This window comes from Natrix helvetica (genome assembly GCF_964273705.1).
Source record: "Natrix helvetica genome assembly, chromosome: 2".
Taxonomy (NCBI): Eukaryota; Metazoa; Chordata; class Lepidosauria; order Squamata; family Natricidae; genus Natrix; species Natrix helvetica.
The window spans coordinates 36,632,676-36,660,492 of NC_138552.1; the positions used below are offsets into that span (position 1 = coordinate 36,632,676).

At 39.8% G+C, this 27,817-nt stretch overlaps 1 protein-coding gene across 3 annotated transcripts in view; it reads right to left on the reverse strand.

Moving 5' to 3' along the window:
* Positions 1 to 27,817, reverse strand: part of ARHGEF28 (Rho guanine nucleotide exchange factor 28) — a 166,591-nt gene that overhangs the window by 39,381 nt on the left and 99,393 nt on the right. For all 3 annotated transcript variants that reach the window (XM_081942975.1, XM_081942976.1, XM_081942977.1), the window contains 12 exons: positions 21,315 to 21,445; positions 19,334 to 19,551; positions 18,601 to 18,796; positions 18,249 to 18,360; positions 17,229 to 17,268; positions 16,793 to 16,916; positions 15,569 to 15,701; positions 13,068 to 13,123; positions 5,970 to 6,021; positions 3,490 to 3,637; positions 3,271 to 3,392; positions 1,030 to 1,170 (listed from right to left, as the gene is read on the reverse strand). In XM_081942975.1, the coding sequence (XP_081799101.1) occupies positions 1,030 to 1,170; positions 3,271 to 3,392; positions 3,490 to 3,637; positions 5,970 to 6,021; positions 13,068 to 13,123; positions 15,569 to 15,701; positions 16,793 to 16,916; positions 17,229 to 17,268; positions 18,249 to 18,360; positions 18,601 to 18,796; positions 19,334 to 19,551; positions 21,315 to 21,445 (1,473 nt within the window). The remainder of the gene's footprint in view (positions 1 to 1,029; positions 1,171 to 3,270; positions 3,393 to 3,489; positions 3,638 to 5,969; positions 6,022 to 13,067; positions 13,124 to 15,568; positions 15,702 to 16,792; positions 16,917 to 17,228; positions 17,269 to 18,248; positions 18,361 to 18,600; positions 18,797 to 19,333; positions 19,552 to 21,314; positions 21,446 to 27,817) is intronic.

Here is a 27,817-nt window from a genome sequence, read left to right on the forward strand (position 1 = left end):
GATGCTTGATTAATTTGATGGCCTTTGATGTAGTGATTAAAGCACCAGGCTAGAAAAATCTGTGAGTTCTAGCCCTGCTGCCTTTGTCATGAAAGCCATTTAAATAACTTTGGTTCAGCTCTTTGCTGCTATCTAGTGGTCTTCTGGATTTTTACAGCCCAAATGCATTAGGTCCACAAAAAAATTTCAGAAAGAAATGCCTGGCAGAGAATTATTCCTTATTTTCTGAGATGCCTAATGCCTGAGGTAAGACACCGTAAGATCTGCAAACAAATAGCTTTCAATTGAATGTTGATGTTGTTGTGGAGAAAATAAGAATAGCAAGGATTAGATATGTTCGCTGCTTTAAGTTATTTATAAGAAATGATAAAGGTGGGTTAAAAACATCTTTATTATTTTTTTTAAAAAAAGATCCATTAAGAGTATTAAATAACAGTTTATCAGATTACTGCACAACTGAGATAGTATTGACTAACAAATGCGGTATAGCTTCTCTCACTTTCTCAGAATGTTACAAATACAAAAAATAAAATATAAGTTCTGAAACTAGTGTGCATTTTTTAAAATTTTATTTCACTACTGATTCCAGCATATATTTGAGATTTCAATTCCTATTATCAAATCCTGCTGGTAGAATACAACACATATAAAGGTAAAGGTTCCCCTCACACATATGTGCTAGTTGTTCCCGATTGTCGGGGGTGGTGCTCATCTCAGTTTCAAAGCCGAAGAGCCAGCGCTGTCCAAAGGCGTCTCTGTGGTCATGTGCCAGCATGACTAAATGCACGGAACGCTGCTACCTTCTCACCAAAGATGGGCCCTATTTTTCTACTTGCATTTTTTACGTGCTTTCGAACTGCTAGGTTGGCAGAAGCTGTGACAAGTAACAGGAGCTCACTCCGTTACGCGGCGCTAGGGATCTGAATTGACACCTACACATCTAGTGAACGCCAAATTAGAGAAGGCTGTTTTATATTTTCACTTCCAACCACCTATATAGAAACATGGAGGATACTATAGTAAACTAACCAAAGATTACATCTTGTCGCTTGATAACATCCTTTTCTTGTTGGTTACAAAACCAAGGCTCCACAACCAGACTCCAAGATTCTGCCTCAAATTCCAATGTATCAGTGCTGAGGTCATTCCATAAAGAGGCATCAACATCATCTAAAGCAAAACAAAAGCCACAAAAAAGTTTTTTTGTTGTTTTAAACATAAAAAATAGGCAAGTCACACTCAGATTCCAATTAAACAATTAAAATGTATTCCAGGATTGGTTTGTATGTGGATTTTTAATACTCCCACTACCGGCACTAATGAATCTATGAATCTGGAGATATAGTTATGAATTTTTAATAATTTTGCCTCTGTGGATCTTTAGTATAAAATCCATGTTTTTAAAAAATGGTAGCATTTAATGGGATGCGCTTTACTTTAAAAATAGAGATCCCAAAATGAATAAGAATGTTATTTTCTGTTAAGAAAAAACGTTAAGGGTCAGTGAGTTTGCAAAAGGTTAATCTTGTTAAGAGGGAAAGAATATGATGAACCATATCCAGTTTCACTACTCTTTATCTGAAAATCTCTTTGGCATTGCTTGGAAACTTTTGCTGAGCACTTACGAAGGAACTAGCACTTCATTCATTTGTTTCCTACTCAAGAAATACAATAATCCTGTAGTACTGGCAAATGTACATTCAGTTTTAAAAAGACACTTTAAAAGAATACAATACAATACAATACAATACAATACAATACAATACAATACAATACAATACAATAGTAGAGTTGGAAGGGACCTTGGAGGTTTTTTTTTTTTTGGTTTTTTTTAATATTTATTTCTTAGCCGCACCCTCTCCCGAAGGACTCGGGGCGGCGTACAATGAAACATATGAAATAAATATGTGGACAAAACAAACATATAACAGAGACATATACCGAGACATACACAAGGAGGAGGTCGGCTGATGAATAAAAAACAATTAGAATACAGTGATTAAAAAACCCCTAAATAATTAAATATAATTAAAATACCCAATTAAAAACCCGTCAGGAGCGATATGGTTAGATCAAAGTTGAGCCAGGCAAGCTACTTGGAATAGGTGGGTCTTAAGCTTAATACGAAAGGAGCGGAGGTCAGAGGTATTCCTAATATCCGGAGGGAGGTCATTCCACAGGGCTGGGCCCGCCACAGAGAAGGCTCTACTCCTAGGCGCCGCCCCCCGACACTGTCTAGTGGACGGCACCTGGAGGAGGCCCTCTCTGTGCGAGCGGATTGGTCGCAGGGATGTATGGGGCAGAATACGATCCCGCAAGTAACTAGGTCCTGAGCCATGGAGCGCTTTAAAGATTGTTATCAAAACCTTGAAACGCACCCGATAGACCACAGGAAGCCAGTGCAGCTCGCGCAGGAACAGTGTCACATGGGAGTACCTAGTACTCCCCATAATTACCCGCGCGGCTGCGTTCTGGACCAACTGTAGCCTCCGGGTGCATTTCAAGGGAAGCCCCATGTAGAGAGCGTTACAGTAGTCCAAGCGAGACGTCACCAGCGCATGAGTGACTGTGCGTAAGGCGTCCCGGTCCAGTAGGGGGCGCAATTGGCGCACCAGGCGAACCTGGTGGAACGCCCCCCTTGCCACGGCTGTCACATGGTCATCCATGGACAGCCGGGCATCCAGGAGGACGCCCAAATTGCGCGCCCGCTCCACGGGGGCAAGTTGAATGCCCCCAATGGCCAATGATGGAGTTAATTGGCTGAACCGGGGAGCTGGTACCCACAGCCACTCCGTCTTGGAGGGGTTGAGCTTGAGTCGGTTGTCATCCATCCAGATCCGTACGGCTTCCACACACCGGGACATCACTTCGATGGCCTCGTTGGGGTGGTTCGGGGTGGAAAAGTACAGCTGAGTATCATCAGCGTACAGGTGGTATCCCACCCCGAAACCAGGTCTTCTAGTCCAACCCCCTGCCTAGGCAGGAAACCCTATACCGTTTCAGACAAATAGCTATCCAACATCTTACAATGTAACATCTTACAATACAATGATGGCACCTCTTAAAAATTTCCAACATTTTTAAGTATCTGAAAAAGAGTTTTGATCAGTTGCACAATGCTCATCTCTAAATGTTGAGCCGTGTTTCTCATCATAACATGAACACCAATCCCTTTTATTTATTTTTTTAAATGTAGGGTAATTCAATATTGTTTGTTAATAATGTCATATTTTTTCATGGGAATGGCGTCACACTGAGTTCCCAGTTTACCTTCAATTATGAAAGAGTCAACAGACGAGGCAGACCCTAACGTTTGCAGCAGTTCTTCAGAGTGTGACCTAGATCTCCAACTGCTGCTATTAGCATCTGGCTCCAGTGAGGACATGCTTTTTCTATGGACACCAAAAAAAAAAAAAAACATACAAATATAGCGTTTGACTTGGAAAGACTTTTTTTAAAACTGAGAAGACTTCAGAGACTGCTGTCTACCTTTCAGAAGTGGTACTTGGAACGCTTCTGGATAAGGAGTGTTGCTGCTGTAATGCTTCCTTTTTCATAAGGGAGACTCCAATGGGAATTGTGGTAGAAGGGAGACTTGCCAAGAATGCTGGCTGTGGACTATCTCTGAATGATAGATCTGGAAAATCAAAAATAGAGCGTTAGGTTTTAGCAATGTATTCCATCCATGTGTTAAGAGACAGACTTATCTTGTATGCCGAAAATTCCCCAAATCAAGAGGAGTCTAGTAGCACCTAACAAATTATATTAAAAGCCATAAACTTTTGCAAACTAAAGCTCACTTCATGAGATGCATGAAATATCCCAGGATCGGGTTCATCTCAGAAATATTGGAGAATAATCTATTTAAACAATATTGTCTTTGACAGTCAAATGTATGACTGTACAGCTGCTTCCTATATTCCTCCAGTAAATAGCTAAGATAATGTCAGAATATTCATGACTGGCAGAGACATGGTCACAAGGTCAGCCATTGAATAGGCATAGCAACTAAGTCAGCCAATGAGGGTTGTTTAGAAACTGAATCAGTATTTGCTGGAGACAGTTAGGCACCTGGACGTGGCTTAGTCCAACTGTTCTGTATTAGGCTCTGAACTCTGAACTGAAACCAATCTCTCCTCTCTACCATGTTGGAAGAATCTGCTGTTGGTATTGTACATTTATTCATGTGTTATTATGTATCTAAATAAGTTAACGAATCCTGCTGAATCAGTTATCTGTGTGTGCTTCCTGGATGTGATTTCTGCAACAAACTCTAACAGATAATAAAAAATGTTTTTACTCATCCGTTGTATCCTTTGATTGATATACATTCATAACATAAAATAAACTACCCTTTGCAGCCACATTTTAAATCTAATATACTAATAACTGTTCCACTGAATTTAATGTGATTTATATGTAAGTAGATATATATCAAATTGAAATATAACTGAAAAGTCTTTTGATACAGAGCATGGATAATTATTTCTCAAAATGAAATATTATTTGCAAATATTATTGTAACAGTGCAATAACTTAGATTTATGAAAAGAACATTGTTCCTACCTCTATCTGTGATTACTAAAACATATTTCATAGTTCCAATTTCAGCATTCAATTTCCCATTTTTTAAAATCACTTTAATACTTCTATCAACTTCCAAAGAATATCCAAAGACTTTACTTTATTGTCATTGTACGTATATACACAGTATACACATACAACAAAATTCACATAACACCCAGAGACCAGGCCCAACACACATAACAATCCCCAAACACACCCTCACCCACCAAAAAAAGTTCACGTAGTTGTTCAAAAAGATTAAACAGTATTGTAAAATTCAAAGTTTGATTGTAATCTGGTTCAATCAAAATTGGAAGGAAAGTCCAATTTTCCAAGTCTTAATTTAGAGATAAGAAACATAATGAGCTGAGGGCCATCACTAGTCTCTTGATTGCATATTACAAACACACTTTAAAAATGAAGGAAGTCAGAGCCAAAACTAAATCTTATTAAAAATAAGTTAAACTTAAATACTATTAAAAGTCTTAATATGATTATTTAAGTATATTTGATAATTTCATCTTTTTGCCACATTAAAAATAACAAGAACTTTTGAGATGATTTAGAATGAATGAACTGGAAGGGAGCTTCGAGGTCTTCTAGTCCAGCCCCCTGCTCATGCAGCAGAACCTATACTATTTCAGATAAGTGACTGTCTAGAATCTTCTTAGAAACATCCAGTGATGGAGAGCCCATGATTTCTGGGGGCAAGCTGTTTCACTGCTTAACTGTCCTCACTGTTAGGAAGTTTCTCCTTAATTCCAGGTTGCTTCTTTCTTTGATTAGTTTCCAACCATTATTTCTTGTCCTGCCCTCTGGTGCTTTGGAGAATAATTTGATCCTCTCTTCCCTGTGGCAGCCACTCAAGTACTTTAGATTACTAGGATCACATCAAATAGTTTGAAAGTTACATGTAAATAGGGTCACAGATTGGGCATTTCTGTTTTTAATGTTTGTTTAATTTAACTAATTTAACTATTGAATGTATGCTGTCAGAAGTTATGGTAGAATTATTGTATGAAGAAAAATCTTGGAGGTGATAGTGAAGCAAGTTAAAAATATTGGATTAGAATGAATGTGTTCAGTTCATTCTGAGAAGTATACTATGTACTACTCATGGAAAGACCAAGAGATAGTGGAGACCCATACAGAAGATGGAAAGATGGAGGGAATCTTTGCCAATGTTTGTTTGCAGATCTCCAAACTATCTCTTCCTCTAAAATAAAGGAATTCAATATTCAAAGGCAGCTTTGTTTATCAGCTAAGAAAGGCAGTAATGGAAAGGGGAAAAATCAACAAAAGCTGTCCATTCTCTCAAAGACAGCCACTAATAATAACAAAACATGCAACATAACAGAAGAAAAACAATGTACGCTTCTTATCTTTTTTACTCTTTAACTTACTTGTCTGGACAGTTTGTATCTTGTTCTTAACATAACTTCTATCTTGCAATTTCTGGTAAGGAAGAATGTTTTCATTAAATATGAATTTTATTAAATGCATTAAATATAAAGTGTATTTAATTGGTTAAATAAATAAGAGGTGATTTAACGTTTCTACGCATATGTGATCATATTTTATTGAAAGATTTTATATTGATCTATGATGCTCCATTTTTCACATAACCCTAATAGTGAGGTTGCAAATTGTTAGAATTTGGCAAATGTACCAGACACAATAATTAGTATAAATCATTATTTTAGAATTTTTGACAGGCATTTTAAAAAGTTAATACTGTTGGAAAAGCCAATAATATTCAACTGATGCTATTCATTATGTCATTCTAACTGGTGTACACTAAGGGGCGCTATTCCTCTTTGTTCTACCTGATAATATAAACAGCCTCTGGATTTAACAAAACAGGAAGAGATGCTATTCATACCTTTGTTCCATTACAATTTGAATTCTCAGTTTATTATGCTCTTGCAATGATTTTGAAGCAGCTATTTCACTAGTCTAATATACAGTCACCTGAAAAGCCAATTCCAAATCCCCAAAGGCAGTCAAATCATCCGCCCAAACACACACACCCTTTTCAAGAATTAATTGGGATATGAAGGGAGACAGAGACAAAGAAAGATCGGGCAAGTCTGAGTCATGGACAAGGCAAAATTGTGAACAAATTCCTGTGACTGTTTATTTATCATGACATATGAACCAAAATCCCATGTTCATTTCTTCGGAAGAAAATCAAAATTCTTGATAAAAAGAATGGATTCCAAGTTGGTAATAAGCCAGGATTCCTCTTTTCCACTTCGTGCAGAAAAACCATGGGTCTAATTTTTTTAGTTAGGACCACATGGCAAAAGGTAGTGACAACTAATTAACGTATTTTTCAGAGTATAAGACGCACAGGGGTATAAGACGCACCAAGATTTTGAAGAGGCAAATAAAAAAAAGTTTTTGTACTCTGCAGACCTCCCAAAAATGGCCCGCTTTTCACGAAAATGGGACCATTTTGTTTTGGTTTTTTTGTCAAAAAAGGGCATGCATAGCCTTTAGGAGGCTTGTAGAGTGTGTCTGGGGGCTGGGGGGGAGCAAAAACAAGCAAAAAAACAGGCCCATTTTCGCTCCCCCCAGCCCCCAGGAGCACTCTACAAGCCTCCTAAAGGCTATGCATGGCCATTTTTGCAAAGGGATGCCAAAACTGCTGTATTCAGTGTATAAGACACACCCAGATTTTCAACCTCTTTTTTGAGGGAAAAAAGTGCATCTTATACTCCGAAAAATGCGGTAGTAGTGTACATACTAGTCACATAACTAGCAAATCCAGTGACGTGCGGTGAGGTTTATGACTGGTGAGGCACTGACACAGTGCTGGGTTTCAAATATTTTTAGACTTGTGGACTTCAACTCCCAGAATTCCACAGCCAGGCATGCTCAGTTCCAATTTAAAGCGACAGCATGTGTTTTTCTCCTTTGCTCCTTCTTTCTTTTTCTTTTTCTTCTCCTTCCCCTCCTTCCTCCCTCTCTCCCTTCCTCCCCCTCTCTCAAACACACACACACACACACACACACACACACACACAGAAGTTGGATTGGACTATCTCTCCTACCCCTTCCCTCTCTCACTCACTCTCAAACAACCCCCCCACCCACACAAAAGTTGGATTGGATATCTTTTCCAGTGGCTTAAAAGCAGCTCCTCTACCATCCCCCCCCCCCATTCCCCTGCTGCCTTTCCCAAACACTTCCACCATTGCAAATGCAGCCTGCTGTCTGGGTGGGAAATGCCTGGAACACAATAAAGCCCACCCACCACCTCCTGCTGGCAGGCTGGGGTGAGAGGAGAGGCAGAGAAGCTGGAGGGGAGCCGAGCCGAGCCTTCCAAAAGAAAGAGGCTGGGGGGGAAGTGTGTGTACTACAGCATGGCTCTTTGCCTGGCTTCCTGCCTCCTCCTGTGGTCTCCTCAGTGCTCGCTTGTGCTCTCCCTCCCCAAGTGTAGTTTGATTGCAGGTGGAGCCACGTTGCCTTTTCAAACTTGTAATCAGTGAAGCTGGGCTAGATTTTTATATAGTTTTATCCAGCTGTGTGTGTGTGAGAGAGAAATGAATGGGGGCCTGGGGAGGAAGTCACTACACTTGGGGAGGGAGAGCACCAGTGAGGTTAAGCAGAGTTGATTGCAGGTGGAGCCACGTTGCCTTTTCAAACTTGTAATCAGTGAAGCTGGGCTAGATTTTTATATAGTTTTATCCAGCTGTGTGTGTGAGAGAGAGAAATGAATGGGGGCCTGGGGAGGAAGTCACTACACTTGCGGAGGGAGAGCACCAGTGAGGTTAAGCAGAGTCATCCACGGTGAGGCAGCAACTAGCTCAGCTTTTTCCTTTTACTTTTTTTTTCATGATGAGAGTGGTGAGGCTGTGCCTCACCTGCCTCACCTGACTGCACGTCACTGAGCAAATCATAGTAAGCAAACATAAAAAGGACAAGTTATTGTAATAAGGAAGCCTAAACAAAAAGATTGAAACAAAATGACATTCAGTGTATAAAAAAGCAACAAATCTACTAAGCAAGATAGTTTAGGAAAATATAAACATAAGATACTCTTACTGCTCCCATGCTGCTCCCATGCCCCTATGCCCCCCCGGGCCCTGTCGACGCCAGCAGGGGGGCGCCAAATGCCTATTACGAGTCTTTGTGAACCTTTGTGAAGTTTGGTGAATTTTGGAGAACTCTACCCCAAACTTTACCCTGAACCTTGGAGAATCTTGGAGCGCCGGGTGGGAGCCTCTGGAACCATCTTGAATAGTCTCCCACCTTCTGGTCATCTCTGCCATTTTACACAACTAAGGGATATTCGATCATTCCCCCCCCCTTTTTTTTTCATCCAAGTACATTAACATCTCCTTCCTCCTACTAAGACCCCAACTCATCGTCTATCAACTTTTTTTATCAGCACCCTGATCCCACTGGGCTTTTAATTATCTATTCGAGGTTAGACCTGCTCCGCCTGCGGGAGGCCCCTCTCTCGCAGGTATGGCCCTTGGCTCTCTCAAGGACCTGCCTTGATGACGGGTTTGCGAACCCCGAGAGGTGGAATAAACGGAGGCTGAGGGGCTTTTTATCAAAATGTTTTTTATTGTTATTAAGGGGTTCCAGGGAGGGGGGGTGGGTTAACCAGGCCGGGAGAGGAGCCAGTGCCAGACGAACAGGTGAGTCCAGGAGGGAAGTGAGCGGGGTGGGGGGGGGAGAAGGAACAAGTTATTCCAACAGAGGGTTGTTTGATTACAACGGTCGCGGGGAGGGGGGTGATGCGAGGACAAGAGAAGATCACAAGGTCGGTTGGGAGACCGTGGCTGCTGGCTACGCCCGGTCGTTTGTACCAACCCCAGAAACCTAGGTGGCCAGGAACTACAGAGCCAGGGCCTGCGGCTGATGCTTTGCAATGCAAGGTCCGTGACCAACAAGGCCCCCTCATTAATGAGTTGATCTCTGAGGGGGAGCTGGACCTTGCAGGGATAACGGAGACCTGGTTGGGTCACGAGGGTGGTTTACCCCTCGTGGAAATGTGCCCACCGGGTTTCCGTGCATTCCATCAGCCTCGGGCCCTGGGTAAGGGTGGTGGGGTGGCGGTAGTTATACGGGAAGGTCTAGAGCCGAGGGAGTTCACTGTTCCTCAGATACCCGGGTGTGAGTCCCTTGGTGTGAAATGGGGCCCAGGGAGGCAGTGGGGTTTGTTGATTGTATACTTGGCTCCTCGCTATACATCAGCGGCCCTGCCCGAGCTCCTCGAGCTGATCTCGGAGACGACGGTTGAGATCCCCAAGCTTTTGGTTATGGGGGATTTCAACCTGCCGTCAACGGGAGCAGCATCTGAGGTGGCTCGGGAGTTCATGGCTTCCATGACAGCCATGGACCTGACCCAATTAATTCAGGGCCCCACACACGAAGGTGGCCACACACTGGACCTTGTTTTTGTATCTGAGCAGTGGACGAGTGATCTGGGAATAGGGGATTTAGTTATTACTCCCCTGTCATGGTCAGATCACTCATGTCTCCGGCTGGACTTCCCTGGCGCTACCCCCCACCGCGAGGAGGCGACACCAGACTGTCCTAGCTGGTACCGCCCCAAGCACCTGATGGAGCCGGATAGGTTCCAGACGGAGCTTGGGCCATTACCTGTAGCCCTGACCCGCTCTCGGTCGGAGGACCTAGCGGCCGCCTGGAATAGGGCGGGGGCTGGGGCCTTAGACCGGGTTGCGCCTTTGCGACCTCTCCTGAGGCAGCGACCCACCCGAGCTCCTTGGTATACCGAGGAGTTGAGGGTGATGAAGCGCCATAGGAGACGTCTAGAGAGCAGGTGGAGGTCCTCACGCTCCGAATCTGATCGAACACAGGTAAGAGCCTATTTACGGACCTACCTTGTGGCATTGAGAGCGGCCAAACGTAGATATTGTGCCGCTCTTATTGCGTCCGCTGATAACCACCCTGCCGCCCTGTTTAGGGTGACCCGCTCCCTCTTATCGCAGAGGACGCGGGGGGCGCCCTTGCAGGGCAGAGCAGAGGAGTTTGGGGAATATCTGCAGGACAAAGTCACTCAGATCCGGAGCGGATGGGCCCCCTTCAGTGGACCAGACGGGCCGTCAACAGTGACTCTTGTGAGACCATTCTGGGAGGAGTTTGATTCTGTTGCCCCCGAGGATTTGGACAGGTTGCGTGGACGGCTGCGACCCACCACATGTTTAATGGACCCGTGTCCCTCCTGGTTGGTACTGGCATCTTGGGAGGTGACTCGAGGCTGGCTTCTGGGCCTGGTGAATGCCTCATTGGGTGAGGGATCCTTACCAACTGCCTTGAAGGAGGCGGTGGTGAGGCCCTTACTTAAGGGGCCTTCACTCGACCCAACGGAGCTAGCTAATTATCGTCCAGTCTCCAACCTTCCCTTTCTAGCGAAGGTTGTCGAGAACGCATATGTGAAGCCGCTGGGTGAGATCATCCGTGGTTTTGGGGTTGAGTACCATCTGTACGCTGATGATACTCAGCTGTACATTTCAACCCCAAACCACCCCAACGAGGCTGTCGAAGTGATGTCCCGGTGTTTGGAAGCCGTCGGGGTCTGGATGGGGGACAACAGACTCAAACTCAACCCCTCCAAGACCGAGTGGCTGTGGCTACCGGCACCTCGGTTCAGCCAGCTGATTCCATCGCTGGCCATAGGGGGCGAACAATTGCCCCCTGTGGAACAGGCGCGCAATTTGGGCGTCCTCCTTGATGCCCGGCTGTCAATGGATGACCATGTGGCAGCCGTGGCAAGGGGGGCATTCCACCAGGTTCGCCTGGTGCGCCAATTGCGCCCCCTACTGGACCGGGATGCCCTGCACACGGTCACTCATGCGCTGGTGACGTCCCGCCTGGACTACTGCAATGCTCTCTACATGGGGCTGCCTTTGGGACGCACCCGGAGACTGCAGTTAATTCAGAACGCAGCCGCGCGGGCTGTGATGGGGAGTACTAGGTACTCCCACGTAACACCTCTCCTGCGCAAGCTGCACTGGCTACCTGTGGTTTTTCGGGTGCGTTTCAAGGTCCTGATTACCATCTTTAAAGCGCTCCATGGCACAGGACCTAGTTACTTGCGGGATCGCATCCTCCCACACACATCCCTGCGGCCAATTCGCTCACACAGGGAGGGGCTTCTCCTGGTGCCGTCCACTAGGTAATGCCAGCGGGCGACACCAAGGAGTACGGCCTTCTCTGTGATGGGCCCAACCCTCTGGAATGACCTCCCCCCCGACATCAGAACCACCACTGACTTCCGCTCCTTCCGGCAAAAATTGAAGACTCACCTGTTCCGATTAGCGGGCCTGGCATAATTACAACTGTTACCTCCTGGTAGACGTATTATTCACTGGTTATTTTAGGGGTATTGTTTTTAATTTAATTTGTGTGTCTTTTAGGGGTTTTAAAATTATATTTATATATACTGGCTAACTGTACAGTTCTTTTTAACTCTATTTTTAACCTCCTCCATATTTAACTGTACATATTTAATTTTTCTATTTATTATATTGTGATGTATTCCTTGCATGGACTGTACACCGCCCCGAGTCCCTTTTGGGAGAGGGGGCGGTCTAGAAGCACAGTAAATAAATAAATAAATAAAATATCTATTTGTAACAATTTTATTACCACAACCAGTGCCTTTTTGCCTGTAGATCAACAATAGTTACTCACTTGAAATGCTTAGATCAGGGGTGTCCAAACTTGGGAACTTTAAGACTTGTGGACATAGCTGGCTGGGGAATTCTGGGAGTTGAAGTCCACAAGTCTTAAAGTTCCCAAGTTTGGACACCCCTGGCTTAGATTAAATTATTACTCCAGCATAAAACTACATGTACCCCTTGCTTAACGTCCACTCATTCTGTGATTGTTCAAAGTTCAACAATTATTCGAAGCTACGACGGTGCTGAACAAGTGGGACTAACAAGTCCTTGTGGTTGCAGCAATTGTTGTGTACACATAATCACTTGGCAATCAGCTCACCATTATGACCTTGCAACATTGTGCAATCATATGGCTGCCATTTGTGAGCTTCACTGGTGGCTTCTGATAAGCAAACTCAATGAGGAAATCAGCAGGAAGTCACCAATGGTAACCACATAATCAAGTAATGCTGTGATGGTCCATGATTTGCTTAATGACGGTAGCTGAGACAGCCAGAACCTCTGCCATAAATTGGCATGGTGGCAATTGCCTAATGGTGGAGTTTTAGTCCCAATTACCATTGTTAAGTGAGGATTACCTGTACATCCAATAAAATATAAATTTCTTGATATGTTACTCTCTAAAACAGGGATGTTCAATCTTGGCAAATTTAAAACCTGCGGACTTCAATTCCCAGAATCCCCCAGCCAGCCATGCTTTTCTGGGATTCTGGGAGTTGAAGTCCGCAGGTTTTAAACTTGCCAAGGTTGAACATCCCTGCTCTAAAACAACGAAATAGAAATAAAATAGTGCAACAGTGAGCAATGATATCCCCAAGTATTCACTTTAAAACTTACTTTTGTACAAGCAGGAGCACAGTCCTTACAACTTTTATGCACAATTGCATTGCAATCTGCAAGGAAGCAAGAAAAGGTTCTCTCAATTGCAATCTCAGTTTAAAAATGTTCAACTTTCATCTAGAAGTAATATTTGCCTTAATGTTTTCCAGCTGTGATGACTGGTTGGAAAAAGAGTTGGAAAAGTTATATAAATCGGCAAAGACCCAGTTAATTTTCACTGAAAGGATAAATTAGTACAGTGTGTCTTGGATCTTAGGCCAAAACCACACATCATACAGAACAGGAGTTGCCACTAAGGAAACAACCCCATCTAGGTTTATATTATGAGAATCAATTATTCTCAGCAGTACTCTGAGAATCAAACTAGATGAAATTTAATGATTTATTGTTTTCACCTTGTTATAGCTGTCCAGCTAAACAGTCTGGGCAAAATAAAAAATAAAAAAAACTGTTGAAAACATACTCTGACAGCTAAGACTAAAACAACCATAACAGTACAAGCCTGATAAGGACCATGCAAATAAATTAATCCCAGCCAGGGACCAAAGCCAAGTCTTAAGGGTTTTCCAAAACCCCTGGCAAGATGCCACCAACCATATCTCAGGCGGGAATGGGACAACTTGCCACAGCCAACTTGCTTCGGCCAACTCACCATGGCTAACTCATCGCAACCAACTTATCACAGCCAACTTGCTGCACGACAACTCATGATGGGACAATGTAACAATTCTAATTAAATATTTAAAATAAATAAATATATTTTAATTTTTGCCGTTCATATTTTATTCTGTCCCTCCTTTTGCATCATTTCTTTAATGATTCTATTCCACCATTTCTTTGATATTAGTGTAACTTGTTGCCCTGTGGCGATATGGCCACGGCAAGCTGTCCTGCAGTAAGTTGGCCGTAGCAAGTTTTCTGTGGCAAGTTGTCTGTGGTGAGTTAGCCGTGGTTGAGTTGGCTGTGGCGAGTTGGCCGTGCTGAATTGTCATAGACCCTATCATGGGTTGGGGCTATGACAGAGAAGACATGCTTCCCTTAGTCCCACAGCATTTGATAAAGGGAAGCTAGAATGTATCCACTCTGCCTGAACATACCAGGTGGACAGAAACAATTGGAAAAAGGTGACCCCTCACATATGCCATGATTTGGAAACAGGTCTGTCTGTCTGTCTGCATTCACATCAGCCCCAATTACGTTCAGACTGAGGGATCCATGTTTGAGAAGGCAGAGAAGCATGAATGAACAATACTAAATCTCCTCAATCTATTTTTCTTTCAATCTCTGGGCTCATTTCATCTATTGGAACTAACCAGGAGGAATACAAAATAAATGCAGGCTTAGGACAGAAGAAGGGTTGGGGATGGGACTGATTTTTTGAGAGTCTTTCACCAGTGTTCACCTTATAATTTCTAAACAGATCTCTCTGGCTTCATTTTGTGGAACAGCTAAAAGGAAACATTTACATCTCTTAAGTTTACTTTGGAGATATATAAAAATGAAATTGATTTAAGAGAGCATCTAATACAAAACTATGTAAACCCAGCAACTGTTCAAGGCAGAGGCAACATTAGATGTTCAATATGCTAATCTGTTAACATGGCTTTATCGTGTTGGTCACACCTAATTAAGAGATCACTCTAACTTGTGGGGTAATAATTTCCAAGAGCAGCGGTGGCGCAGTGGTCAGAATGCAGTACTGCAGGATACTTCTGCTGCCAGCTGCCTGCAATTTGGCAGATCAAATCTCACCAGGGGCAAGGTGGACTCAGCCTTCCATCCTTCCGAGGTGGGTAACTTGAAGACCCAGATTGTTGGGGGCAACTTGCTGATGGGAGGAGTTCTAAATTCTAAGTTCTAAATTCAGGCTCCAACAGCTCAAAACTAGACGTGTTCTTCCTAAAGGCACGACAAACTGTTGCTAGCCAATATAAAGATAATAAATTCTCCAATTCATGCTTATGGATGAATCCGGAGATTTAGTACCTCTGATGCAAACACTGTATCTTGAACTAAGCAAATTATTCTCAAATTAAGAAATAGAATTGAATCTATGTTTTGTCTTGTTTCGAGTAATCCCACAAAAATCTTACTTAGTTGAGAAACTTGTACGCTAGTTAAGGGACTTAAGTAAGTTGTGGTTCTGGTTATCTGTTCTGATCTGTTCTACATATGACTAAGTTTGGAACCAACCTACAAATACAACAGAGGTGGTACTCAGCCGGTTTGGACCAGTTCACCCAAACAGGTAGCGGAAATCACAGGTGGGCCCACCCACTCGCCCACCCACCCAGCTCAATACCATCCTATTTAAGCAAGTTTTTGAGGCCAAGCACATGTGCTGAAGGCACGCGCATTAGCCTATGCGCATGTGCAGAAGGCTGGTGCCCATGGAGCGAACCAGTGGAAAATGTGAAACCCACCGCTGAAATACAAGCAATTTTCTACAACAGAGTTGGGGAAAGCAACTTCTATGAACACAAAGAATAGTTACTTACAAGAACACTGTAATGATTCTTTCCCCAAAAGTGGTTTCTCACATGTGAAACACGGCATTACTCCAGCATACGATCCAGAAGCAAAGTGATGTCTATTAGCTTTCTCTTTTTCTTTGGCATCTTTGTTTTTTGCCTTAATAACCAAAATGGAAAATACAAGTAAATACAAATTTAGTTCTCAGAGTGGTACAGCATCAGTATCTCCAGAAGCAGTCAACTACCCCACTCAAGAGAAGCAATGAATAATCTTTTCATTCCTCTCCATTCCGTAGAACAATCTTCCATAGAAATCATACTCTTACATGTTTATATAAACCATAGTAGAATAACCTCGTTCAAATAACATTTGGTCTAAAGCACCAGATTAGAAACAAGGAGATTCTGAATTGTAGTCCCTGCCTTAGGTATTGAAAGCCAGTCTTACTCTCTCAGCCCAACCCACAAGATTGTAGTGGGGAAAAGAGGAAGACAAGGAAGAAGTATGGTTGCCACTAGGGGTTATTTTTAAAAATAATAAAGGCGGGATAAAAAAAAATCTAAAGATAAATCTAAAATAAAATAAATAATAAACTTTACTTTTGGAAATGCTGAATATTGTAACAAAAGGGAAACAAAAGTGGATAACCACTGAAAATGAGGTCAGCACTTTCTGAAGGCTATATCATTAAAGGATATAGGGATCATCTTAGGATAATTCTGAATATCTTCATATCCACATGATTACCCAGGACTATTTGTCCAAAGTAAGAGTTTGTAAAAATCACAATGGAACCAAAACAGCAACAGATTGAAAAAATATTGACATGAAGCAATTTTAAAAAATGTTCCCAAACTGTTCCAAAATCAGAAGGGAAATATTTAGCACAATTTAAAAAAAAAAAACCTCTGACTTTGCTCCTTTTATAAAATTCTGTCCCTTTTCCCCTTTATATATTTATTTAGCCTAGCATTTTCAGACAATAGAATGATAAATGCCAAATTAACATATTGAATATTATCATTTCACTGTAGATTCTCCTATGCTTTTTTTTAAAAAAAAAGAAAAACCTCTTGCAACTGGAAAATGTTTTCTATTCAGTATGTCCAAAGAAATACAATATTTCTCATTTCCAAGTTATAAAATCTTTATAAGAATTGTACAAGCACAATTCAACACCCATAATATTTAATATTTTTTTTTGTTTTCTTTTGTTGTTTTTCCATAGTGTATCGATCCCAAATTACCTTAGATTTATTTCGTGTACTGGCCATTCTATTCATTAGAAAACTGAACGTTCGGCTAACTTTATATTTGTCAGATTCTGATTTTGTTGGTATTATGTACTTATCCCATTCTTCTTCTTGAATCCTAAAAATATACCAGCAAATATCTTAACATCTTATAAAGTAAAAATGTATAATTAATAAAATATGTGACTATATTACAGTGTAGAAGTCATAAAATATAAAAAAATAAATATCTGCATTCTTATATCTTATTCAAATGTGGAACAATTTCAGTATATATGCATTTCTGTATTTTATCCAGCCATCGCAAGTTAATTTCAAGTAGCATACCTGATTGATGCTGAAGTTCTTACATTTTTCAAGTAAACAGTATCTATTTGGCAATTATTACCAATAAACAAATTATATACATGTATAAACACTTAAAACATACCTTTTATCTGACTGTTCATGCAAGCTGAATGCGTGTGATTCTATAAAAAAATTAATGTTTAAAATAATTACATTTTAGCAATCAAGAATTGTTGACCACATAAGATTTCCATTTAAAATTTCCTTTGTATTCACTCCATTTAAATATTACTATTGTATATTAACATCCCTGAAGTAGTAGTAATAATAATAATAAAAGCTGAAAGATTATGGCATAAACTCATTGTTTATGTGTTCCCAATAATTTTTAGCACATCAGGTGCCATATCAAAAAACTTGGACAGACTTAGAAAATATACATATTGACAGAATTTCCCTCTTTCAATTACAAAATGCCACACAGTTTGAATGCACACACATATATACTACACCGAGACATCACAACATCCTACAACTGGCAGCTGTAATTTCATATGTTATATATAATAATAAATTGCAGAAGATGGCTTACATCCTACAACAACACCTTTAATATTAGTAAACAACATCTATCTACCCCATGTTCTCAAGGACTCAATAGGTAGGCAAAAATGCCAAATCCTGGATGTCTTTGTGACCAATCAGAATAATATCAATATCCATCTTTAGCCACAGAAATTAGTTTTCTCTTCCCAGGCTAACCTATCACATTATTATTGTGGGGAAAATTGGGACCATCTATGCTGTCTTTGCTCCTGAACAAAAGTAATAATATATACTTAATAAGCAAATATTCTTCCTTTTCCAAAACCTCAGTAAGATACTATAACTAAACTGTACACAAATGCAAGATGCACATTATAGGGACAAAATTTAATGCATCCGTTCACCCTGCCTATCTTCAAACATCCATAGTTAGATATAAATTTGATTTAGAAAAAGGTGGGATAGGTGTGAGTAATTTGAATCTTGCAACTTAGAAAAAACATTTCCTCCTATATGAAAGGTATACTTAATACCCTACCCTAAAGTTAATTTGAGGCTGAATAAACCATGCTAACTTGCTCTAAAAATATAAGAATATTAAAATATCAATGCTCACCATCATTTGAATCACATTGAATAAATTCCTGGGCACACTGTGGTTTGCCTAATAAGACTTTGGGTGAAGTGTAAGAATATGAACGAGAACGACTTCCTGAAAGTAGAGATTCCTAAACATATAAAACAAACAGCATATTTTGAAATGTTCCTATCTCTTTCTTAGTTTTTACAAAAGTTTTAATTGCAAAACTAGATGACGATTGTCTCTAATGGAAAATTCCTTTTACTAAAATTTACTGGTCAATTCAAAATGTTTAAAAGGTAATAATACTATGGCATTTGGGGGGAAATGTAAGTTCCCCCATCAATTAAAAATTGTTATTAATTTTATGGGAAAATAACAATGATACCTTCGACTGTGAACTGTTGGATAAAGGAAGAGATTCAGCTCTGTTCATGTTGCCATCCAATCTAGTGGTGGGCTCTGAAGCATTTAACCTCTCCCTATCACTAGGCAAAATCACAGAAGAATTGTAGGATACTGAAGAATAGCAGTTATGGGATCTTTCATCTCCATTGTCAACATCCAAGTCATCAAGACTGGAACTGGGAGCAAAGGAACACAAACATACAATAATTTAGCAAAGTGTATTGTCCTTTCATCCACTCTACCTAACCTTAACCATAGTTAAAATAGCTGAATAAATCTAAGAAATTAGAGGCATGTCTTAAGAAAAAGGGAAGCATTTCCTTGAATGTCAAAATATAACCTTTTTGGTCAAAAATCAACAATATGTCAGCAAACACATCACAAAGCTCACACTTACTGTGGCAGCATGAATTCAGAAACAGAAAAACAGTGATGGAAAATTTTAAATATGTTTCTCTGAGTAGGGAAGAGGGGAATGAAGGGAGAACATTCTGTAAAAGTCATTCTTTATCTCTTCTGCTTAGTTATGCTTTCAGAAAGCAGATAAAAGAATGTCAGAACCAACATGTTGGGCTTTTGCAGAACTGATGCATGAAAGGTTTTGGAACCCTATCTAACACATTACTTTCCAAACCCATTTATTTTATAGGACAAACACACATACGAAAAGAGTTACTGTTTTTATTACAATGCAATCCAAAGCTATCACACACCTTCGTTTTTTAATAAAGGGATAACGATGATTCCGTAGACCATGTGTCTTCTTTAGTGGCATGTAAGGACCTGAGGTGTCCAAGCTAGGCATCATAAGTGATGATAGATTTTTGTGGCTTGGGATATTTTCCAACACTTCTGGATCTTTACTTGAATCTGTGTTAGTTTCAGAAGTACTCTGGCTGTCATTAATGTACTTGAGACCAGCATCTTCCAACTAAAGCGTGGAAATAAAATGATTAATGTTAAATACAAAACAATGCAAAATGGTGTAAAACTAAATTCAGCTGTTAGAACCATCAAGGGATTTTAATATCCCAACAGAAAATGTGCAGTGGGATCAGTAACCCAGTGGTGGCAGAATATACTCTCAGTGCTATGCTCCAAGAATTCATTCAATATCTACAATGATATTATCAGGTATCAAAATGAAATAAAAATATGTGCAAGAAGGAAGCATAGCAATTCCTCAGAAAGCAAACACCAGATAGAATAGGTAAGTAAAAACTAAAATTTTATATTATTATTGTTATACCAAACCTAACATTTTAAATAAAATGTATAGATTTGGTATAACAATAATAATATAAAAATAGTTTAGTTTAAACTAATTAAATTTTAAATAAAATGTATACTGTCTATTTAACATTTACATTTATTTAGTGTAAAGGGGACATGGCGGCTCAGTGGCTAAGATGCTGAGCTTGTTGATCAGAAAGGTCAGCAGTTCAGCGGTTCGAATCCCCAGCGCCGCATAATGGAGTGAGCTCCCGTTACTTGCCCCAGCATATAAAAACGCAAGCAAAAAGCATGTAAAAATGCAAGTCGAAAAATAAGGACCGCCTTGGTGGGACGGTAACAGCGTTCCGTGTGCCTTCAGCATTTAGTCATGCCAGCCACATGACCAAGGAGACATCTTCGGACAGTGCTGGCTCTTCGGCTTAGAAATGGAGATGAGCACCGCCCCCTAGAGTCAGGAACGACTAGCATGTATGTGCGAGGGGAACCTTTACCTTTTACCTTTTCATGTAGTCTCCCACACTAATTGTAAGATGACACTAAACTCCATGGACAAGGATTTCTATTAGTCTATGATAGGGAAGAAGAAATACGATCTTGTGGAGGATGCTGAACAGCAACTCCAGCCTCATCACTAGCTTTCCCAATAGCACTACTGAGAATTGTCATCCAGCAATATCTGGAGCGACAAATCTGGCCTAGAAGAGGGAGTGGGTATACATACATGAGACACACACAAAAGAGAGAAGAGCATAAAACAGATTAATTTGGATGGGTGCATAAATAGACAAAAATAAAAAAGTGAAAGGGATAAATTGTGCAGGAAAAAGATGGGCAGCATGTAGCATGATGAAGCAGGGACACAGAAGACATTTTTGTACAATTCACTCACTAGTTAAGGGGAGTGAATGAACCATTGCTTGCAGGTCTTTCATGTTTTTTTTTTTAACTTTTAAAAGATTTTCGTTGAATTTATAACTGATAAAAACTAATCAATCAATCAGTCCCAAAATGAAATGTCATGGCTAAGTACAGATTAAGAGCCATTTCAGAAGAACTAAGTGCAAGGTTCTTGGTATCCTGTTTAAACAGAAGTTTTTAATTTTACTCTTCATCTTTTAAAAAAGGGAGCTCAAGAAAAAGCACAGTTCACAAACTGTTGTAGAATTATGAAAAACTCCTCTAAAATTAGTAGGACTTCAGCAGGTAATATATTGGCCAATACATTGTGTGTGTGTGTGTGTGTGTGTGTGCACGCGCGCGTGTGCGTGCGTGTGTGTGTGTGTGTGTGTGTGTGTCTTAGTGTTACCATGCTTAGGTTCTAAATGATAAATATTTCCCTTGTTTCTTCCCCTTGAAATAAAATAAACAAATACTAATTGTGCAATTCACTACTTGATATAATCATATACTTTCAATAGTCATACGTAACTAATCTCAATATACACCTGTCAGTCTTACCTGATCTACTACCATGCGGTTTGCATACACTTCATCGTTTCCATTTAGCATAGCAGAAAGTTTGGCTGCAGCAAAGAAGGTGGAAGGATTTGGTCTTCTCCTGTAAGCTTCAGATGGGGAATATTGCTGAGCTGGAATAAAATAATAGGACAATTGATTATTATTTTATGCATGATAATTCAGAAGAAAAATATAATTTTGATGAAATTATTCATGTTTTTGTTTCACGAGTACATCAATTGAGGTAAGAGGAGTTATCTGTCCATTTTTCCTTCCTTCTCTTGTTGTTGTTGTCACACTCAGCCTTCTACAGCAGGGTCATTCTAGTACTCATGGAACATCATGGCCTCCAGATATATTATTGGTCATTGCTGGTTTAGAATTCTAAGAGTTGTAATCCCATCGTATTTGAAGATTGGGAAATTATACAAAGAAGGAGGAATGAATTATTCCTAGAATTAGCTATGTATGAGGTTTATAACAGTGATGGGAAACTTACAGCCCTTCTTGACTATAGTTTGTACTTAACTAGTGTTAGAGACTAGACAACTACTGTATATTTTTATTGATTGATTGATTGATTGAGTGAGTGAGTGAATTTATTTGCCACCTATTTCATATAGAAAAGACTTTATATGTCTTGAAAGAGTGAAACCATAGTTTAAAAGTAAACTGGGCCTATCTACTTTGTAGCTCTTAGCTAGCCAATGATGACCAAAATACTGCTCATTTGTCCTTTCTTTCTAGTTCCAACTTTTCCAATAAGAATTAAGTATTTTAAATAACAGCATGAAAAGTTCCTTATCATTTCAATCACATAAGAGGAAGGCTGTCATTATATTATTACTGTCACAAATGAATCTGGGTATCAATATGGGTATAATTCAGATTAACAGAAGTGCTTAGAGCAGTGTTTCCCACATAACCCCATATCTGGGTCTATTAGTTCTGGGATGGAGGAAGGATTACATGATTTTTCTATTTTTTTAAAAAAATCTAATGAGAATCTGACCAGCAGTTTTTTCCAAACTAAAGGAGTTTCACAAGAGCTACAAGTTCTGATTCTGGTGAACCTACTCAGCTTCCTTTATTCCCTTATCAGTGCAACACAATGTTTTTCCTGGACTGATTTTTCCAGGATATGCTTTGAATTTTGGTTAGTTGTTTCTCCTTGAACTTGGCTCTTCCACATTCTCTGCATGACCCATTGCAAGTATGCCAAGTTGTGAAGGAGATTCAATAATGCAACAGGTGTCTCAGCTGCTTATTATTTTTTAATGTTTCTATTATAACAAATTTCAAAATGGGCTTGAAGACAGCAGGTAGAATCACTTGAGAAAGAAAGAAAAGGAAGTAAAATGTTAAGTAGTAAGTACTGAAATCTCAGTGTATCCTACATTGCCTGCCAACACATTTGTTTCCTCATAGTTTGTTCATTCAGGATATAATCTGTCCAAATAAACAAGGAGCTAACCGAACTGAATAATGAAAACATTGTTTTATTGCACCAGAAATTAGAGGTTATCAGCTAGTCAATATTACTAAATAAATGAAATCAACCCTGGGACTGGAAGACAGAAGGATTAACTCTTTCCTCCAATGTTCTTTCCTGAAAGAGTGTTAATACTACTAATAGTTCTAGGAGGAGGAACATATATAGCTCTATCCATCTCCCTCATCTCTTTTAATCCCACTGAATGGCATAGGCTCAGGATGGCGAACCTATGGCATGCAGAGCCATTTGTCAGGGCACGTGAGGCGTTGCTGAGTTCAGCCTTTTTTTAAAGCCATTTTTCCTTCCCCAGGCTCCAGAGGCTTTATAGGAGCCTGGGGAGGGCGAAAGAGCCTCCCCCGCCCTCCTCCCGGTGGCCCTCCGGAGGCTTCAGGAGCTTCAGGAGCTTTTTGCGGAGCACAAAAATCTGGCCCTATAGGCACACTGAAAGTTCGGGAACGGATTTCCGGTTTGCTCGTAGGGTCGGCTTAAGCACTCCGGAGGCTTCAGGGACCTTCAGGAGGCTTCCCTGCGCTCCCCCCCTCTTATGGCATGCGAATCAAAAAAAGTTCACCATCGCTGGCATAGGCCCTTATTAACGCTGATCATTGAGAAGTTTGTGAATAATTTTATGAAATTGTTTAGGATTATATGTATAATATATGCACACATGCACAAAAATATTTTAAAAGAATGAAGAACACAATGATAAACTTTAATACCAAGATTAACGCATACAAATAATGGAATTTAGCATCCTTGTACTGGTATATCTTGCATGATCAGAATGTTCACCTGACATTTTTATCTGTTTTCAAATAGCAAAATGTTTTAACACATAAAAAATAAACAGAATTCATTACTATCTTTTTAGTTTTTTTAATTTTAACATGGCCGATCTAGTAACCTAAAATGATAAACTAGTCAACAGAAACAACTTTTATTTATTTATTTTAGAAAATATGTATTGTATGGTTGTTCACCTCACATGCCATAACTTTGAGCAATCACAGCAACAACAAAAATACATAAAATAAGTAAAAATACAACAATCCAAAACAGAAACAGCATCTTCCAGCATCAGTCTGCAATAACAGTAACAAGAACCACAGGGTTTCAGATTCACCCTATTCCAGTGCCCTGGGGAAAGAACCAGCTTTAAAAAAAACCAAAACCTTAAAGCACTTTATTCACTTCAAGCTTCAATTTGTAATTCAAAATGGTTCTTTAGTGACTGTAATTATATAGCACACTTTACATAGTTGCTCAATTTATCAATTTTGGGGGATTCATTCATTACTATACTGCTTTCAGTATTCAAAACTATGCATACCACTGTATTTGGGTTCAGCTGTAATTTCTCAAATTATTTGATTTCCATAGCCACCTATCTCAATAAGTGACTCTAGCAGCGTAATTTCTAGATGGTCTTCAAGAGCAACAGTATGAACAACACATTGCAGTAATCCAATCACAAAGTAATGAAGTCCAGGAACTGGCACAACCAATGCACAAAATGGCTCTGTGCAAAGTGCCCCGCCCGGCCATGGCTGTCACCTGCTGAAAACCGGTTCTGTCTGGGAATTGCTACCCTGTCAAGAATCAGAACTGACACCATTCTGGATCTGTGCTGGGGGTGGGGGGAGCCATGTTTTCTTGCAAACATTGAGCCAGAGCTGGTTTTTGTTATCCAGACCATCACAAACTCTAGACACAGGATCAGCAACTAAGCAGCAGCCCCCACTGGTTATCGTCACCATGCTGATATCACAATGCAATGAATTACCTCCCCCAGTGGTTTCGTGTAAATATTGCACTGTCTGAATTTTTTTTAAAAAGAATTTCAGTAGAATGTTAGCAGAAATGTCCTAATGGTTAGCGTTGTAGACAATAGAGCATTGATGGCTAAACTTTTTCTAAAGGTGTGCCAAAACTGGGTGTTTGTGTGCTATTGTGTGTGCATGCCCACCCACCTGCACATGTGCAAGTGACCCACCCACCGTGCATGCGCGAGTGACCCACACGGGGGAATTTTCACCCTCCACAGGCTCCGGAGGCTTTCCTGAAGCTTGGGGAGCGCGAAAATGGCCTCCCAAGATAAATAAACAGCCCCCCCCCCTGCTTAATTATCAGCAATCCCTCTGGGGAAGACTATTTTCGCCCTTCCTAGGCTTCAGGAAAGCCTCCAGAGGGTGGCTTGGGGAGGGTGAAAAATATGACCAACAGCCAACTGGAAGTTTGGAAATAAACTTCTGGTTGGGCCATTGGGCCTGTTTTTTGCCCTCTCTAGCCTCCAGAGGCTTTTTGGGAGGGCAAAAATGGCCTCCCCCAGCCATCCAGAAGGCCGAAAACCAGCTGGCCGGCACAGGCATGCATATGAAGGCAAACACCAGCTATAGACTCGGTGGCTGTGGTTTAAGATTTTTGTGCAAATAATAATAATAGTAATAATACTGAACTGTTATGTTTTTACCAGTCCCAGACTGTCAATTGAATTGAAGAATGTTGCTTAATTATCAGGAACCTGGGCAAATTACAAATTGTTTAAAACATTAAAACAAGAAAAACACCAAGAAACAAAAAGAAGGATAAAAGATGGCAGGATATCAGAAAGAGTTGGGAGTAAAGGAAAACAGCTTACATTGCTTAAAATAAGCTTTGGTCCCCCTTCCCAAAAGCATGGAAAAAGAGCCAGGTAAAACATCAGCAGGGTGTGGCCCATCCAGAGCATTTTTTTAAAGTATACGTTCTGTTATGCTTTTCATTAAGTCCTTAAAAATTGAAAATTTCAATGGATTCAGTAATCAAATATCTACAGCAGACTCTTAGACTTTGTAACACCTTAACAGAGTGTTATAAAAGAGTAGCTCATCAGTTTTCTATTTTCAGCCATACTTTAGACTACTGTAATAGGAAAGGTATTTCAAGATTTCTAATTCACTAGACAGGAAAATTAATTACACATTGATTCCATTAGTTATTTATTTTTTACTGGAAGAAGCAATCCGGTTTAAAAAATGACAAAGAAATATCTATTGTGCAGATGATAAATCACATTCCTGAAGTTCCATTCATTTTTTACAGCACAAGTATGGCAAAGTGTTAACTCATTGATTGTGGTTTATGTAGATGCTTATAAAATCAAGGAAGAGATCAAGATTTCAGTTTCCTAACCCAAAATTAAATTTCACACATGTAAAAAATGGTACTTTAAAACATTTTTAAAAGGTGTTTCAATGCTTGTATTAATTCTTGGGACAGCTGGTTGTTTGCTTTTAAAATTCTAGGCCAGATGTACTTTGGTCTTCTCTAACAAGACAGCTATGTTTTTCAGACATTGTTGCAACTTAGCAAGAAATATCTGCATCCTCTAATTTTTGTTACACACATAGTTGTGTTCAAAAGCTAGAACTCTACAAATTCACCAACAGTAAGTACCCCCTATTCTATGCTTATTGAGTCTATGACATACAAATGCACAGCTGTCATTATTTTCCAAAATACAATTTGGTACATTACATGTACCAAATATAATAACTATAAGTATGCATTGTTCAAAAAGAGGAAACACATAAAGAAAGAGGATATAGATTTGCATTTGTTAGTGTGTAGTTTAAATAGAAATGTGACACTTCTCACTGTAATGTGATCCTATGCTTATGTGCCTGCCCACTATGATGTCTAGGAGTTGATGGACTCTTGATGGACAGCTATAGGATCCTGTTTCCCTTTCTCGTGCTTAAGATTAAACTAAATTTGGCCTGAAGTACTTAAAACAAATGTCTTTTTCTTTAAGATAAAATGTATTCCCACCCTAGAAACAGAATATTCTAGAAAGCTAACTTTTTACTCATAAACATAGACACAGAACAATCACTCTATTTGCTTACAAGCAAGCATTAAACAATACATAGAAAAAGTTAGGAATTATAAGAAAAAGACCAAAGTAAGAAAAAGGAATCATAACCTGCTTAGAATATATAAAGTAGGTTGCATGCAAATCCTTGCAATAAATAAATATAAAGGCAGCTATCACATTAAATAAATTATACAGGCTAATAATTCTGATCTGTTTACTGGGTTTAGAATGTAATGCCCATATGAACTTTCAAAGGACAATTTAAAATGCTTAAACACCATTTAGTAACATTCCAGTACATTTCATAAATTTTAGATATATGTGTAAGAAGAAAATGAATAACGATCACCTAGGAAAAAATAGTAAACAGTTTTCAAATAGCTTCTCAGAATTTCCTCCAGCAAAGTTAACGTAAGTTAATCTATAACTTAAAAGAATGAAAGCTATGAAACCAAAAAGGGAAAATATCTGCAGTATAAATTACGTTGGATAAAGTGTACAACCTCATACGATGTAAAAATTTATGTTTGAATTTTAGGATTAAAAGGACAGATCTTCAAAATTGTGTTCCACATGTTTTCTTTCTATTAGGCCTAATGAGAGAAGCCAAAACTTTCTTCTGGCAATACTCATGCTTCTAAGTTCCAAAGAATTACTGTAGGTGAAAAGGTTTTGAACATTTCACCAAGCTTGTGAAAATGAAAGAGGGTCAGCACCAATTTGGATGTAGTAAATTAAATTTGATCCACGTAGATGACTGGCAATTTTATTCAGCCTATATACATTACCAGAAAACTTGCATCATTAATGGTATAGCAAATACTTAAGTTATATGAGGAACAGAAATATAGTTCCTCAGATAAAATAGCCAACACTTCACCTGCAGTTCTTTTTAGCCAGGATAGGAGGAAGTCTAAAGCAGTGGTCACCAACCAGTAATAGTTGGTGGTCCACAGAAAAATAATTTGCATTTTTTATCATGCACTAAATACTATTTATCTTTTTAAAAAAAATCATATTCGTGGTCTGCGGGATTTAAAATTCTGAATTTAGTGGTCCTTGAGGTCCGAAAGGTTGGTGACTTCTGGTCTAAAGGATATGTGACTGGTTTAAGTAACATGTTCATATCGTCAATTTAAAAAGTGGACAGTA